Here is a 14,705-nt window from a genome sequence, read left to right on the forward strand (position 1 = left end):
GCCAAAAATCTAACTATCACTTTTTCTTAATGACTGTAAACACTTTTTAAGAGAAATAAATCCAATTTCTTTCAACATTATTTTATAAAATCAGACAAATTATTAATTATCAAGAAATATGAATACAAAAGTTATGGTGAAAAAATTACCAATTATATATATATTTTCTATTATTAAAACTCTTTAACAAATTTATTCGGTTCATATATATATATATATATATATATATATATATATAATCCCATGTACAAAAAAGATTAACATAAACAATTGAAAGGACAAATCACAAGGTAATAAAAGACAATTGAATATTAATTATCTATTGACCACAATTACCAAATAGTCCACATTAGTAGTAAATGACAAAGATCTTGCCAGTAGACATGATTCATATAATAATAATATTATGCATACTATTTACTATATAATAATACACAACTTGTTTCAAAAAATTAATAACACACAACTAACCAATAATTTTTTTTTATATTTATAATTATAATAATAATTAGACAGAGAGTCTCTGTCCATTAGGCCAGCAGTCATTTTCATCAACAAATTCCTATAATTCATATTAATATTAATATTCATACTACAATAACAAAACAAAAACCCCCCACAATTCCAATTCCACCAGCTCCCACTTCCATTTTACTCCCTCTTCCGCATTTGCTTCGATTTTCGATTCGTTTAGTATCCATCACTCGCCATGTACGGCCGTGATCCATGGGGAGGGACGCTGGAGATTGCGGCTGATTCCGCCACCGACGATGACCGGAGCAGGAATTTGCATGATTACGACAGGGCGGCGCTGTCCCGGCCGCTGGACGAGACGCAGCAGAGCTGGCTGCTTGGTCCAGGGGAGCAGAAGAAGAAGAAGTATGTGGATCTGGGATGCATTATCGTCAGCAGGAAGCTCTTTGTGTGGACGGTGGGGACTATTGTCGCCGCTGGATTGTTGGCTGGATTCATCACTCTGATTGTTAAGACTGTGCCTCGGCATCACCACCGCCCGCCGCCGCCGGATAATTACACTCTTGCGCTCAACAAGGCTCTCATGTTCTTTAATGCTCAACGCTGTAAGTGAATACGTTACTGTTGGTCAGCATTTTATATTTAATAGTAGGCTGTTGAATTTGCTATTGGATTGACTGGATCTCATGAATCTGGATAGAGAAATGTTAGATTTTGAGAATTAATCATGAATGAATATAATATTGATAATAGATGTAACTTGTAAGGAGGGGAGATCAACAGTGGTATATATATATATTTACAATTGTATTGATTTGTCTGAATGATTATGATTTTCGATCTTATCAGTTTCATCGGGATCGAAGGCTGTGAATTACATATTTTCTGATGTTCGATATTAATTTTTGCAGCTGGAAAACTACCAAAGCATAATAATGTATCATGGAGGGGAAACTCGTGTGTAAACGATGGAAAGTCTGATTCTACTACTCTGTTTAAAGATCTGTCTGGTGGCTATTACGATGCTGGTGATGCGATCAAGTTCAATTTCCCTCAATCTTTTGCGATGACAATGTTGAGTTGGAGTGTGATCGAATACAGTGCAAAGTATGAAGCAGCTGGAGAACTTAATCATGTCAAAGATATTATCAAGTGGGGTACTGATTACTTCCTCAAGACCTTCAATAACACTGCCGATACCATAGATCGAATTGTGATGCAGGTAGTTAGTTATCTATGACTTGTTTAAAGTTCAATTTTTTGTACTTAATTATTGAAAGAGAAAAGTTTGTGTAACTTGATATTTGATCACTTTGCCCGACGGAAGTTGCTCAAGAAATTGGTGTCCTTGATATTTACTTTCTAATTATTCTTTCTTGGTGTAGGTTGGTGCAGGTGATACCACGGGGGGATCGACAACCCCCAATGATCATTACTGTTGGACTCGCCCAGAGGACATTGATTATGAGAGACCTGTTCTTGAATGTAGTAGTTGCTCGGATCTTGCTGCGGAAATGGCTGCTGCTTTGGCTTCTGCCTCCATTGTTTTCAAGGACAATAAGGTCTACTCGCAGAAGCTTGTCCATGGAGCCAGAACCCTATTCAAATTTGCGAGGGATCAGCGTGGTAGATACAGTTCTGGCAACGAGGCGTCCATTTTCTATAATTCCACCAGTTACTGGGATGAATTTGTGTGGGGTGCATCTTGGCTCTATTATGCTACTGGGAATTCTTCCTATCTTCAGCTTGCCACAGCTCCTGGTCTTGCAAAACACGCCGGTGCTTTTTGGGGAAGCCCGTTTTATGGTGTGCTGAGTTGGGAAAATAAGCTTGCTGGAGCTCAGGTAATGTGAAATTAAGATGGCATTCTGCCGAACATTGTTACACATTGCTGTGTCAATGGGTTTGCCTGATTGTTGATGAAATTGAAACTATTCGCACGTAGGTGCTTCTGAGTCGTCTAAGATTGTTCCTGAGCCCTGGTTACCCATATGAAGAAATTTTGAGTACATTTCACAACCAGACCAGCATTTTCATGTGCTCGTTCTTGCCAGAATTTTCAACATTTAACCGAACGAAAGGTAATCAACTTTACTTCCTTGGAACTTATCCAGAGCAAGTAGTTCAGTTCTGTAATGTTTCTGATTAAAGTTTTTGTGCACCTTTGGCAGGAGGCATGATCCAATTAAATCATGGAGCGCCTCAGCCTCTTCAGTATGTAGTCAATGCAGCGTTCCTTGCAACATTGTTTAGTGACTATATGAAGGCTGCCGATACTCCTGGGTGGTACTGTGGACCACATTTCTACTCAACTGATACTCTTAGGGAATTCGCTCAGACTCAGGTACTACATGATTGAGTATCATAAAGCATGCTCAAGTGCTAGGCGAAGCAGGCCAGCACAGGCACACACCTTAGAGAAAATAAGCATATTAATGGATAATATACTGAAAGTATAAATATTTGAAGAAGATTTATTACATCATTCAATTTGAATGTCAAACTTTTGAATGACATTAATTTACTATGGTTTCTACACGACAAATAAACATTATTAATCTGCATTTTTTTTGAATTCACCATCACTACATTTAAGGCCAACTTTAAAGCCACTTTAGGCATTTGAAGCACCGTGGCTTGTGCTTCATGGCCAATGTACGTCATGAAGGTTTGCCCTTGCTTACTTGATGTGAGGATTGAGCCTTGAGCCTGAGTACATGTGCTTTTGTTAACTATGACTCTTCCTTCTTATAATGTTGGCAAATTTATCAAGGAGTATTAATGGAGCTTGTGTCATTATTCACCTTTCAGATTGATTACATTCTTGGTAAGAACCCAAGACAGATGAGTTATGTGGTGGGATTTGGAAACCACTATCCAAAGCACGTTCACCATAGAGGGGCATCAATTCCTAAGAACCAAGTCAAGTACAGCTGCACAGGAGGATGGAAATGGAGGGACTCGACGAAACCAAATCCAAATATTCTTGTCGGAGCCATGGTTGCTGGTCCGGACAGGCAAGATGGTTTCCATGACGTGCGAACAAATTACAATTATACAGAACCAACACTCGCAGGCAATGCTGGATTAGTTGCAGCTCTTATTGCTCTATCTGGAGGTTCTACCATGGAAATCGACAAGAACACCATTTTCTCTGCAGTGCCACCCATGTTTCCAGTACCTCCACCGCCACCAGCTCCATGGAAGCCATGAGTTGACGCCATAGTTTTTCATCGTGCGTGACAGTCAACATTCAAAGTGGTATTTTATCCTTTTTTTTCCCCCTGTTATCTTTTTCATGTTTTGGGATGTCAATTACAAAAAAGAAAAACTCACAGGCTTATATAGGATGGTTAGAATAGGAGGGTTGGACTGCTTGAAGAAGAATTTGGGGCCAATGTCATGTAATTCAATGCTGTGATATATATAGTATGTATGTATGAAACGGACCTTTATTCTTTTGATATTATAGTTTGAAAGTAAACATTCTGCATTTTTTAATTTGACCCTATGTTGGATTAAAAAAAATTTGGACCCACCTCTGTGTGCAATACCATCATCTGTGCATGGTTCAGGAGAACTCCTCCAATGCATCAGACAGATAATTTTCTTCTAAAAATATGTCCGAAAAGTAATTTGTTAAGCTCATTTCTTGCGGAGCCTTAGTTTTATTTATGCAATTTAAATTTAAATTGCCTCTCCACTGGCTAAACAGGATCCAACTTTATTTAATTCTGTATGGAGTGAGACTCATTTGTGATAATAAGACCGTTGGATAGTTTTTTACTGGTTTGTTTTTTATGTTGAGTTCAAAATGGGCCGAATTTCCAAGATGGGCCGAATTTTATGTTGAGATTGCTTTTAGAAAATATTGAGAGGGAAAAGCTAAAAAAATGCATTTTAGAAGCAATATCAATTATCTAGCACTACCATAGTATTTGTGACTTCAAGATCACAGATTGGAGAGTCAACAGTCAACACTGATACAACTTTTCCGCCAACTCAGAAAAAACGGCCGTACTCATAATTTAATGTATTGTATCATATTTTTTGACCTTTTTTATTCATTTTTATAATTTTAAGTTTTGCAAAAAATTGTCTTCAGTGATAAAGAAACAAAAAATTTTGAGAGATGACCAATGATGGAAAAACGTATATTATTCTGGTAAAAATGTTTTTCGACATTATGTTGATTTTTAAATAATCTATTTTCATTCTATAATTCCACATTGACCTAAAAAATCATTAATTTATTTTAATCCAATTTTTAGGTATCGTAGAAAGATGAATTATCATGGTAATGATAGTTTATTAATTCAAAATGATATTTTACCTCAAATATTAAATACCCACAACAACCGAACACGTAACAGTAGAAAGATAATGCTATCATGGTATGATAGTTTATTAATTCAAAATGATATTTTACCTCAAATATTAAATACCCACAACAACCGAACACATAACATTCTTAATTTAAGTCTGAGAAAAGATTGGATTTCGTTGGCACTTTCTTAACGTCATTTAAACGAGCAATAATTCCCCCACCATTCTATATTACTAATTTCTATAAATAATAATTTAATTTGATAAAAGTTTTAAATCCCCTTTATAATATATATATATATATATATATATATATATATATATATATATATATATATCCACCTGCATATTGCAGATCACGCTGAATTGGGAGAGTTCACATGCAAAAAAGTCAGCTTGTCCAATAGGCAATAACTAATCTTATTTATGATATTCTGTTGACTTCGTCCACTCATATCCATACTTAATAGGACTAAAAATGATATTTTTTTAAATAACAAATTCGAAATTTATGCACAAATCTTTTTAAAATAAACATAAATATATCTTTAGATACATCAACTATAGTCTCATTCACCTTTTTTTCAGCAAAGTCTAATATAATTTCTCAAAAAACGTTTGACTTAATTGCACATGAAAAAAATAAAACTGATAAAAAAAGCTCCCAAAACCTCCCATGCATTCACTCTGATACAAAAATTTAGCAAATCCATCCTCCCCAGCAATCCCTTTTTGTCTTCGATCCATTTCAATTCTTGCGAAAATGATATATGCGGACAACAATGAGGCGGCAGCATGGCGGCAGCTGAGTTCCGGTGGAGAACAGACAAAGAAGATGAATACCAAGAAGTTCCTTGTGTACATTCTACTGCTTATTGTTGCCACTGGATCAATCGCATTGATCGTTAAAACGTCGTCAATCAGCGGAGTCCGTACCAGAATCTCCCCGCTTAGTAGAGCGACCGAAAACGCCAACTTCCTAAGACGGAAGATTACACACCACCGGCGGCCGCCGCGGGTCAATTACACCGCAGCTCTGAGCAAAGCGCTCATGTTCTTCAATGCTCAACGTTGTGAGTAAATGCTCGGTTTGAAGGAAAACTCTCATATTTTCTTGAAATCAATCTTGTTTCATATCTCTGTTCTCAGCGGGAAGACTACCAAAGACCAACAACGTGCCATGGAGGGGAGACTCATGTGTAAAAGACGGCATCTCTGATTCTTCATCTTTATTCAGTGATCTGGCCGGTGGATATCACGACGCGGGCGACGCGATCAAGTTCAATTTCCCTCAAGCTTTCGCCATGACAATGCTGAGTTGGAGCGTGATAGAATACAGAGCAAAGTATTCAGCAGCCGGAGAACTTGATCATGTCAAAGGAGTTATCAAGTGGGGGACTGATTACTTGCTCAAAACTTTTGACAACACTGCTGATATCATTGATCGAATCGTGTCGCAGGTAATGCACAAAAGCATATTGCACTTGTTTGGCTCTGATTTATTAAGTAGTATATTGAGTTTTCTTGGTAGGTTGGAGTAGGCAATACCTGGGGACGACCGGTCCGCAATGATCACTACTGTTGGACTCGTCCAGAAGACATTGATTATGATAGACCAGTTTCCGAATGCCTTAGTGGCTCGGATCTTGCCGCGGAAATGGCTGCTGCTTTGGCCTCTGCGTCCATTGTATTCAGGGACGACAAGGCGTACTCGGAAAAGCTTGTCTATGGTGCTAAAACTCTCTTTAAATTCTCTAGGAGGCAGCGCGGTAGATACAGCTTGGGTGGTGATGCCCAAGTTTTCTATAATTCCAATGGTTACTGGGATGAATTCATTTGGGGTGCAGCTTGGCTGTATTATGCTACTGGGAATTCTTCCTATCTTCTACTTGCTACAACTCCTGGTATTGCTAAACACGCAGGTGCTTTTTCCGGAGGCCGTTTCAACGGTGTACTGAGTTGGGATAATAAGCTTGCTGGAGCTCAGGTATTCATATTAAAACATACCTGATTCAGCACTTTCTTTCATTAGACCATTCAAAGGATTTCGATTAGCTAGTTTCAAACTGTAGGTTCTTCTGAGTCGTTTAAGGATATTCCGTAGCCCTGGTTATCCGTACGCGGGAATTTTGAGAGCATTTGAGGACCAGACCAGAACATTCATGTGCTCATTCTTACCAGATTTCTCAAAGTTCAACCGAACAAAAGGTAAAAAAAATAATCTCTACTTGCAACGTATCGACTATAAATATTTCAGTTCTGTGAGGTTTCTGAATGAATTATTGCTTGATCTTTGTACAGGAGGCATGATCCAATTAAATGACGGAAAACCTCAGCCTCTTCAGTTTGTAGTCAACGCAGCCTTCCTTGCAATGCTATTTGGTGATTACATGAAAGCTTCCGAGACACCGGGTTGGTTCTGTGGATCCCAGTTCTACACATCTGATGTCCTCCGCCAGTTCGCCCAGAAGCAGGTACCAGACACACTCTTTCTAATTGAAACAATGTTTCAATTCGTTGCATATAGCTAGTGATATTGTGTATGTTTCAGATGGATTACATTCTCGGTAAGAACCCAAGAAATATGAGTTATGTGGTGGGATTTGGAGAGCACTACCCGAAGCACGTCCACCATAGAGGTGCATCGATTCCTAATAACCAGTTCAAGTATAGCTGCACGGGAGGATGGAAGTGGAGGGACTCATCCAAGCCAGATCCTAATACTATCGTTGGAGCCATGGTTGCTGGTCCGGACAGGGACGATGGTTTCCATGATGTGCGTGCAAATTACAACTATACAGAACCGACTCTTGCAGGCAATGCTGGCTTAGTTGCAGCTCTTGTTGCTCTCTCTGGAGATGCAAACCTAGGGATAGACAAGAACACAATTTTCTCTGCAGTGCCACCCCCGTTTCCACCACCATAAACTTCTTTGAAGCCATCATCTTACTTCATCATATTTCATTCAGTTTTGGTTAATAAGATTAAGATATCAAACAATGGATGCAACATGCGTGTGACCGACCGCGGCTTGATTGTATCATCATCGCGATTCTTATAGGGGGTGGGTGTGGAGTCTCGCTAGTTACATATAGCCAGTCACTTCATGTTCTAAATAATTTGTTTAATCTTTGATTACTTTGCTTGAATTCAACAAAACATTTCATACAAGAGATTAATTATAACTCTTCAAGCATAGCTTCACGATAGAAGATATTGGAATACATGCTGTAAACTTCAAGAACTTGTTCTTATGAAGTGAAGATAAAAATACTGCAAAGACATATAGTTCACCTATGTCCGTAATGCTTTACAGGCAGCTATTTTTCAGCTCATTCTGCCCACGGAGTTCCTGCCTCCCATTTAACAATACAAATTTGAGCAGTCCACTACCACATCCGTTTCTTGAGAATAGAAACCATCACCTGCTGGTTGCCAGTCAACAAGAAATTCCATGAGTTCCTGTGAAGATGAAAGCCTCCAAAATACTATTTTATTATAGTTTACTTACCTTTCTGTGATATAAACAGTAAGCAAATCATTGCCCATGTTTTGGTGTTCTTCTTGTATTTGCCTTGCAGATTTTACAGCAGACTCCCCACAACAATGCAATTCAATCTTCTCTAGTAGAGGAGCTTCACCTATGTCATGAGGAATTTCTGTCAGCGATCTGCAATGCCTCAAGACAATGTGTTGAAGGCTTGGAAAATGAGTGCCATTGGACTCCCAGCGCACAAGATCTGTGCTTCCAATTTGCAGGAATTTGAGACGACGAAAACCACCTTCTGTTGATTTCCACACTGGTCCAGAGAAGGCATAATTTTTAAGCTTGAGCACTTCTAGTTTGGGTAAGAGACTCAATTTGACCATATCTTCCCATGGATATGAGGTCCCACTCAGGCTCAATTTCAACAGCTTTGGAGGGAAAACATTACACGATGGAAAACGATCAGCTCTAAGTATTCTAGTGACAAATGGGTTAGAGAAAGTGTACTTTAGTGACTCGAGTTCTGGTAACCATAAAAGATATTTGAACCACCCACGATGTTCCTTGTCATCTTCAGTTTCAAATATTCCCAATTTCATCAATTTGGGCATGGACTGAAACACTTTCTCAGAACAACTTTCAGGGCGTATTGTAGATAGAGAAAGTAAATTTGGAAGTAAACTGAATTTTGACAAGTTCGGAATCTCATCACGCGACCTTGAAATAATTCGAGGGCGCGAATTTTCCGAAAAAGGCAGACCACTGCTTTTTATATGAAAATGTCTCATGTCCAACATTTTCCATAATTCCAAGGGTAAAAGGCCATCCCAATTGGAGTTTACTATCAAAGACTGTAGATTGTGAAGTTTATTAGACGAAAATAAATCGCCTAATAATTCTACTATGGTTAGTGCCAAGTATCTCAAATTAAATAAACATTTTATCTCTTGTGGTGGCCTCTGAAGATGTAAAGACATTATATCCAACACTCTAAGTAGTTTGAAGCCAGTGGCCATCCAAAATTTAACGATTAGAGTTTCAAAGCAAAAGCATGAACGAATGAATCGAAGTGATTTACTAAAGTATGTATTCCCAAAAATGGCCGAGGACGGATTCTCAAAATCAATCATAACATCATCAAACGCAACATCCGACAACCACTCTTCATAAGATTCAAAGTACCTTTGCTGAAAAAAAGCTGCATGGAATGAGATGCGTGTCAGACAGTGAGGAAGTGATCGCAAATGTTTGGCACTATCAATTATACCAAAGAAGTTACTTTTATGAGATATTCTTAGGCTCAAGCCTCTCATGAGGTCATGGATGTAACATATCTTGATCCTGCCATTGGACCTCTTTTTTACCATGACAAGACTTCTAGCTGTGAGATCCTCCAAGTAGTCCTCAGCCACTTCTTCCAATGTTTTTCCAGTCACAGGAAGAATAAAGCCCTCAGCAATCCATAACCAAATCAATTTCAGAACAGGGATGCCGTAATCTTCCGGAAAAACTCCCATATAAAGGAAACATGCTTTAAGTGGATCAGACAAATGGTCATAACTTAAAGCAAGAATGTTTTCGCAATTCTGAGGGTCTTTCATCACCAAAGAGCCCACACTTTGCTCAACTTCCTCCCAAACTTTTAGTGTCTTGTCCATCTTTAATAAAAGCCCTCCAACCACCACTATTGCAAGGGGCAATCCTTGACATCTCCATGCTATTTGCTTTCCAATTCTTATCAATTCTTGGGGGCAGGATTGGTTCACAAAGACCTTTGAACAAAGTAGTTCCCAACTTTCACCTAGACTTAAATGTTGCATGTGGTGGGGAGGGGTATCTGGACTCACATTAACAGCTACAATCAGCCGACTAGTCACTATAATTCTACTACCATTTTTATCATCTGGAAATATCATCCTCAAATCATTCCAATCTTTTTCCTCCCATATGTCATCCAATATGATGAGATACCTCTTACCCTTCAAACATTGGTACACAAGTTCTCTTAATTGTTCGTGGCTACATTCACACATTTTATCTGACAGAGTGGTTATGTAACTTAGTAGGCCCAACAACACTTCTTTAACTCGATGGTGTTGTGATATAGTTACCCAAACACGGACATAAAAGTGGTGCCTAACAAGAGGATCTTCATACAATTTTCTGGCGAAAGTCGTCTTGCCAATACCAGCCATACCAGTGACTACAAAAACTTGAAGCTTTAATGGCAGTCCAGTCAAACAACCAAGCATTTTCACCGAATCATTTTCAAGGCCCACCAGTTTGCCCCCATCCATTTGGGATCTGTGTGACGTGTTCAGGGGAGTAACGGACTTACCTAATTTACAAGAATAAACTAATTAGTCGTGTATTTAATGGTTTTACAATTTTTTTTAATCACATGTCATAATTAACGGATTCACTTGAGTTTCAGGAGACCGTCACAAAGTTAGAGATCCTAAATGTGACTTGGCTAAAAGCCGAGAAACAACAAAAGAAAATATATTTTCTACATGCAAATCTATATGTATATACATATGATAGTGTGTTTCCAATGGTGAAAAGACACAATCTTTATGCTCATTTCTTCTAACTATAAAATGACAATAAATTACAAATAAAAACACAATCTGTGCTCATTTCTTCTGACTATAAAATGACAATATATTACAATTAAATAATTTTTTTGATTCAGAAACTTGTTTAATTTTGAGTTTTTGTCTATTAAGTTTTCAAATTTTTGTTTTGATGCACTGATTTTAAATTTTTTGTTATTGGTCCAATTTTTGACACGCCATCGACCAAATTAACAACTTTCGATGACACATGAGCATTTTCCGGTGCCACTTGTTCACTTCGACAAATTAGGACTAAAAACCAAAGCATTTCAAACGATCACAGGACATGTTTGACCAAAAAAACATTTTTCAAACATCACAGGACTTGCCTAATTTTCCAAGAATGAGCTAATTAGTCATGTATTGGATGGTCTTGAGATTCCATCTTGATTCGATGTAGCTTACCTGCAATAGATGATCCATCATCCTCCACAAAATTCTGGGTACTTTGTCTGTCAGCAGAAATCTTCTGTAATTCTTCATTGATGCAAGCAGTCTCTTCATTCATCAGTTCCAACCCTTTTGATGTCATGCTCAGAAAGTCTTCTGGAAAAGGTGATGACATATCATCCAAATGTCGGTTTGCCCCTAGTTTTTCCAAGATCTAATTACATACAAAATAATGCAAAAGGAACTTAAAATCAAACAAACTTTGACACTAACAGTTAGAATCATACAACAGCAGTACATTCAGCTAAATAAATTCTGAATACATCTCACATCAATTGTATGCCGGTCTATATAAGATCCGGCTCTGTGAACAACATCTGTGATCCGACTCTCGAATCGTTTAATCAAATCCGGATCGTAAAAGCCTTCGGCGGTGGAATCTCTGAGTCTGAGCAAGGAATCCATCAAACAAACATTTTCGTACAGAAATTGAAGGCCCTGTTTCCACTCGGGAAGCCCTAAAAATTCGCCGAAATCATAAATTCGATTGAAGGAACTCAAGAGCCATCGTAAATCCTGCATCAACGGAACTACTGCACCGTACGTCGCCATATCTGCGTGTGTTTGACTGAGGAATCTCTAGTCAACTCTTTCAACACGATTTTCATTCTATATTTCCAATTTCCCTTTCAATAATTGTTGTTGTTTTTTTAGATTTTAATTAACTAATAAAATATAAATTTCAACTCAAATAATTGAAATCAGAGAGTATTAAGGCATCGTCATTTTTTATTTTTTTTTATTTTTGGATGTATTTTCAATGATAGTAAGTTCCTTTTTTTTTTTTTTTTTAAACCTCAATTTTAATTTTTAAACTTCATGAATGTGTCCTTAGAATACTTAAATGACAAATAGTCACGTAGCAATAGCGTATGATTTTTTTTTTCCCTCTCTTTTGTAATAGATTGTATATGTTGCTTTCTTATCTTTTATTTTATTTATATATCTTTAAATTATAATATATTTGTTGCAATTTTTATTTTAAGATATTTTGATTTAAAATTTCAATAATCAGATTATATTTTTAATAAATATATAAATTTTTTAAAAAATATTTATAGATAATTAATCACTTAATTATATATTCTTTTTATAATACTATATTAATTAATAAAATAATGATTAATATATAAATTACCGTGTTTATAAATACTTTGTGAAATAAATTAGTTAAAAATTTTATTTATGTAATAAATAACTAAATTTATGTTTTGAATTATAAAAAAATAACATTTTAATATAAATATTATTAAAATCTTACATAAAAAATATTATGATACATTTTTTAAAAAATCAAATTTTTTTAAAAAATGCTGAAATTATAAAAGCGACTTACGTTTAGTAGGACACATATTAAAATAAATAAAATTAAATATTTTAAAATAATTCATAAAATATATTTAGTTAAATTTTTTAATTCGTTAATATTTCTGATGGATGTTAATATAGAAATTATTATTTTAGATATTAATTATATTTAATTATTGTGTTTAAAAATATTGGTGAAATAAATTAGATGTTGTGAATTAAATAATAGAAAATTTTTTCAGACTATTCTTTTAGTTTAGAGTTTATAGTGAACGAGTTGTAAATAAATTTGTGTAATAGTGTTATATGAATAGAGGTGACGTTAAAAGAGATGTCGAGCTTTCATATGCAACTTTTATTCTATTCTTGCTTATTATCTAAAGAGTTGGTCTCATTACTTTCATAATATCCTAAAAATATATATAGTCTAATAAATCGCGAATGAATCTATTGACTCCATATTTTACATAGAGTGATTCTTCGGTATCAACTATCAATGATATGGCGATGCGAGTCTCCGAGCAATTATATGAAATTTAACATCATATCATATATTTGAGATACAACGTCTAAGTGTCGCATCATATAATGATAATTATTTTAGGTAGACCATAAACGAAGCCAATCATGTTGTAGGTGTGCCAAAGAGTTATTTTTTTAAAACAAAAAATTATTTACCTAATTCGTCATTTTACAACATATTTGTTTGACGGTCGTCATTTTACAACATTTGATGCTCAATTAATAGAAGACATAAAAAAATATTTTGAAGATTAATATTAACATTGGAGAATATATTTTTTAAAATTTTAACATTCTCTATGTTTTCTTAAAAAATTATACGAAAGAAATATACTCTAAACAACTATCAATTTATGCAAATGAGAATCATATCGTGTAATTATTATAACGATGCTTATTTAAAAGACTTGCTGAGATCAGAGTCATCAGACCATTAACTCAATTCAAGGATTAAAAAAAGTAGAATATATTGTTTGCAAAAATTATAATTTTTTATTTAGCACGAAAACCATTTTTTATTTTTTATTTTTATATTAGTTAGCCCAATTGGCCCCTTTTGTTTTAAATTTTAGAAGTTAGATGTCATCGCCACATTAATTAAACCAAAAAATAAAAATAAAACTCAAGTGGCCCATACATATTCTCCCGACTTTTCAACATATTAATGAGAGCAATGAAGTATATTTACAACTTCGGTATATATTTTCCAACGGCCCCAAACGATACAACACTTTACAATAATAAATCATAAATTCATCATTAAATTAAGAGCGACGTTCAATCATTATTGGAAAATATGATGTTCATTTCAATTTATTAAATAAGAAGATGTCTATAGACTATAGGTATCATCATCGACTAAAATTATGTTGGATTAATGACATCAAATCATCAAGTAATATATGTTTACATTTCTTTACAGACATGTGACATACATAAACTTTTAATATATAGTATGTTAATAAGGTATATTTAATTTGTAAGATGAGACGATAATTAAGAAGATATCGATAATATGGAGAGTATAAATCAATATGTGTAACATAATTATTTATAATTCTAATTATGTGTAGAATTTGAGTCAGCCATAGGATGAAACAAATATTGTAATCAAAATATAAGTATTTCATACAAAATAAAAATATATTAAATAATTCATTATTTGTATACATCTTACGAACACACTTGAGATGTGGTTCTGACGATTGATACCGTATTGAAATTTTTGGTATCGATAACGGTATATAAAATTTTTTATTTCGGTATATCGAATATACTGAATTTATTTATTTTTTAAAATTTTTCACGGCGGTATACCGAGTTTTTTTTCGGTATACCGAATTTTTTTTATATTTCCGGTACGGTATTCGGTATAAATATTCTCCATACCGAAAATTCGGCATAATTTATAACGGTATGGTACGATACGGTATACGGTAACCGATTTTCGGTACGGTAACCGATTTTCGGTACGATATACCATACCGACCCAACCCTAGTTGGACCCTCATTCGAATAGT

At 35.4% G+C, this 14,705-nt stretch overlaps 3 protein-coding genes across 5 annotated transcripts; 2 read left to right on the forward strand and 1 right to left on the reverse strand.

The window, feature by feature from the left end:
* Window positions 1-607: 607 nt before the first annotated feature.
* On the forward strand, window positions 608-3,961 carry LOC140879818 (endoglucanase 25-like). Its single transcript, XM_073283737.1, has 6 exons — window positions 608-1,079; window positions 1,386-1,696; window positions 1,860-2,318; window positions 2,420-2,555; window positions 2,646-2,818; window positions 3,286-3,961. The coding sequence occupies exons 1-6, from the start codon at window positions 710-712 to the stop codon at window positions 3,685-3,687; spliced, it is 1,851 nt and encodes a 616-aa protein (XP_073139838.1). The 5' UTR covers window positions 608-709; the 3' UTR covers window positions 3,688-3,961.
* Window positions 3,962-5,377: 1,416 nt separating this feature from the next.
* LOC140881120 (endoglucanase 25-like) lies at window positions 5,378-7,833 on the forward strand. Of its 2 annotated transcripts, XM_073286170.1 has the most exons (6): window positions 5,378-5,873; window positions 5,950-6,260; window positions 6,332-6,787; window positions 6,873-7,008; window positions 7,102-7,274; window positions 7,352-7,833. In XM_073286170.1, exons 1-6 carry the CDS (start codon window positions 5,564-5,566, stop codon window positions 7,724-7,726), a joined length of 1,761 nt encoding a protein of 586 aa, XP_073142271.1. In that variant the 5' UTR covers window positions 5,378-5,563; the 3' UTR covers window positions 7,727-7,833. The 2 variants fall into 2 exon arrangements, with proteins under 2 accessions (XP_073142271.1, XP_073142270.1); XM_073286169.1 differs by having other exon boundaries at window positions 6,873-7,274.
* A 142-nt stretch (window positions 7,834-7,975) lies between these two features.
* LOC140881119 (putative late blight resistance protein homolog R1A-3) lies at window positions 7,976-11,967 on the reverse strand. 2 transcript variants are annotated; one of them, XM_073286168.1, is made up of 5 exons: window positions 11,626-11,967; window positions 11,311-11,509; window positions 9,567-10,625; window positions 8,312-9,485; window positions 7,976-8,225 (listed from the first exon to the last, which is right to left on the reverse strand). In XM_073286168.1, the coding sequence occupies exons 1-5, from the start codon at window positions 11,905-11,907 to the stop codon at window positions 8,222-8,224; spliced, it is 2,718 nt and encodes a 905-aa protein (XP_073142269.1). In that variant the 5' UTR covers window positions 11,908-11,967; the 3' UTR covers window positions 7,976-8,221. The 2 variants fall into 2 exon arrangements, with proteins under 2 accessions (XP_073142269.1, XP_073142268.1); XM_073286167.1 differs by having other exon boundaries at window positions 8,312-10,625; window positions 11,626-11,966.
* Between the last annotated feature and the right edge of the window lie 2,738 nt (window positions 11,968-14,705).

The sequence above is a fragment of the Henckelia pumila genome, chromosome 2 (assembly GCF_033568475.1).
Source record: "Henckelia pumila isolate YLH828 chromosome 2, ASM3356847v2, whole genome shotgun sequence".
Taxonomy (NCBI): Eukaryota; Viridiplantae; Streptophyta; class Magnoliopsida; order Lamiales; family Gesneriaceae; genus Henckelia; species Henckelia pumila.

Bases quoted from the DNA above. Each gene is read 5' to 3' on its own strand.
- LOC140881119 (XM_073286167.1), bottom strand. From the start codon at position 11,907: ATGGCGACGTACGGTGCAGTAGTTCCGTTGATGCAGGATTTACGATGG. The intron at 11,510-11,625 runs GTGAGATGTATT...GTATGTAATTAG, and splicing joins TAGACCGGCATACAATTGAT to ATCTTGGAAAAACTAGGGGC. The intron at 10,626-11,310 runs GTAAGCTACATC...CTTGTAAATTAG, and splicing joins TGATGGATCATCTATTGCAG to GTAAGTCCGTTACTCCCCTG.
- LOC140881120 (XM_073286169.1), top strand. From the start codon at position 5,564: ATGATATATGCGGACAACAATGAGGCGGCAGCATGGCGGCAGCTGAGT. The intron at 5,874-5,949 runs GTGAGTAAATGC...CTCTGTTCTCAG, and splicing joins GTTCTTCAATGCTCAACGTT to CGGGAAGACTACCAAAGACC. The intron at 6,788-6,872 runs GTATTCATATTA...TTCAAACTGTAG, and splicing joins ATAAGCTTGCTGGAGCTCAG to GTTCTTCTGAGTCGTTTAAG.
- LOC140879818 (XM_073283737.1), top strand. From the start codon at position 710: ATGTACGGCCGTGATCCATGGGGAGGGACGCTGGAGATTGCGGCTGAT. The intron at 1,697-1,859 runs GTAGTTAGTTAT...TTCTTGGTGTAG, and splicing joins TAGATCGAATTGTGATGCAG to GTTGGTGCAGGTGATACCAC. The intron at 2,819-3,285 runs GTACTACATGAT...TTCACCTTTCAG, and splicing joins GGGAATTCGCTCAGACTCAG to ATTGATTACATTCTTGGTAA.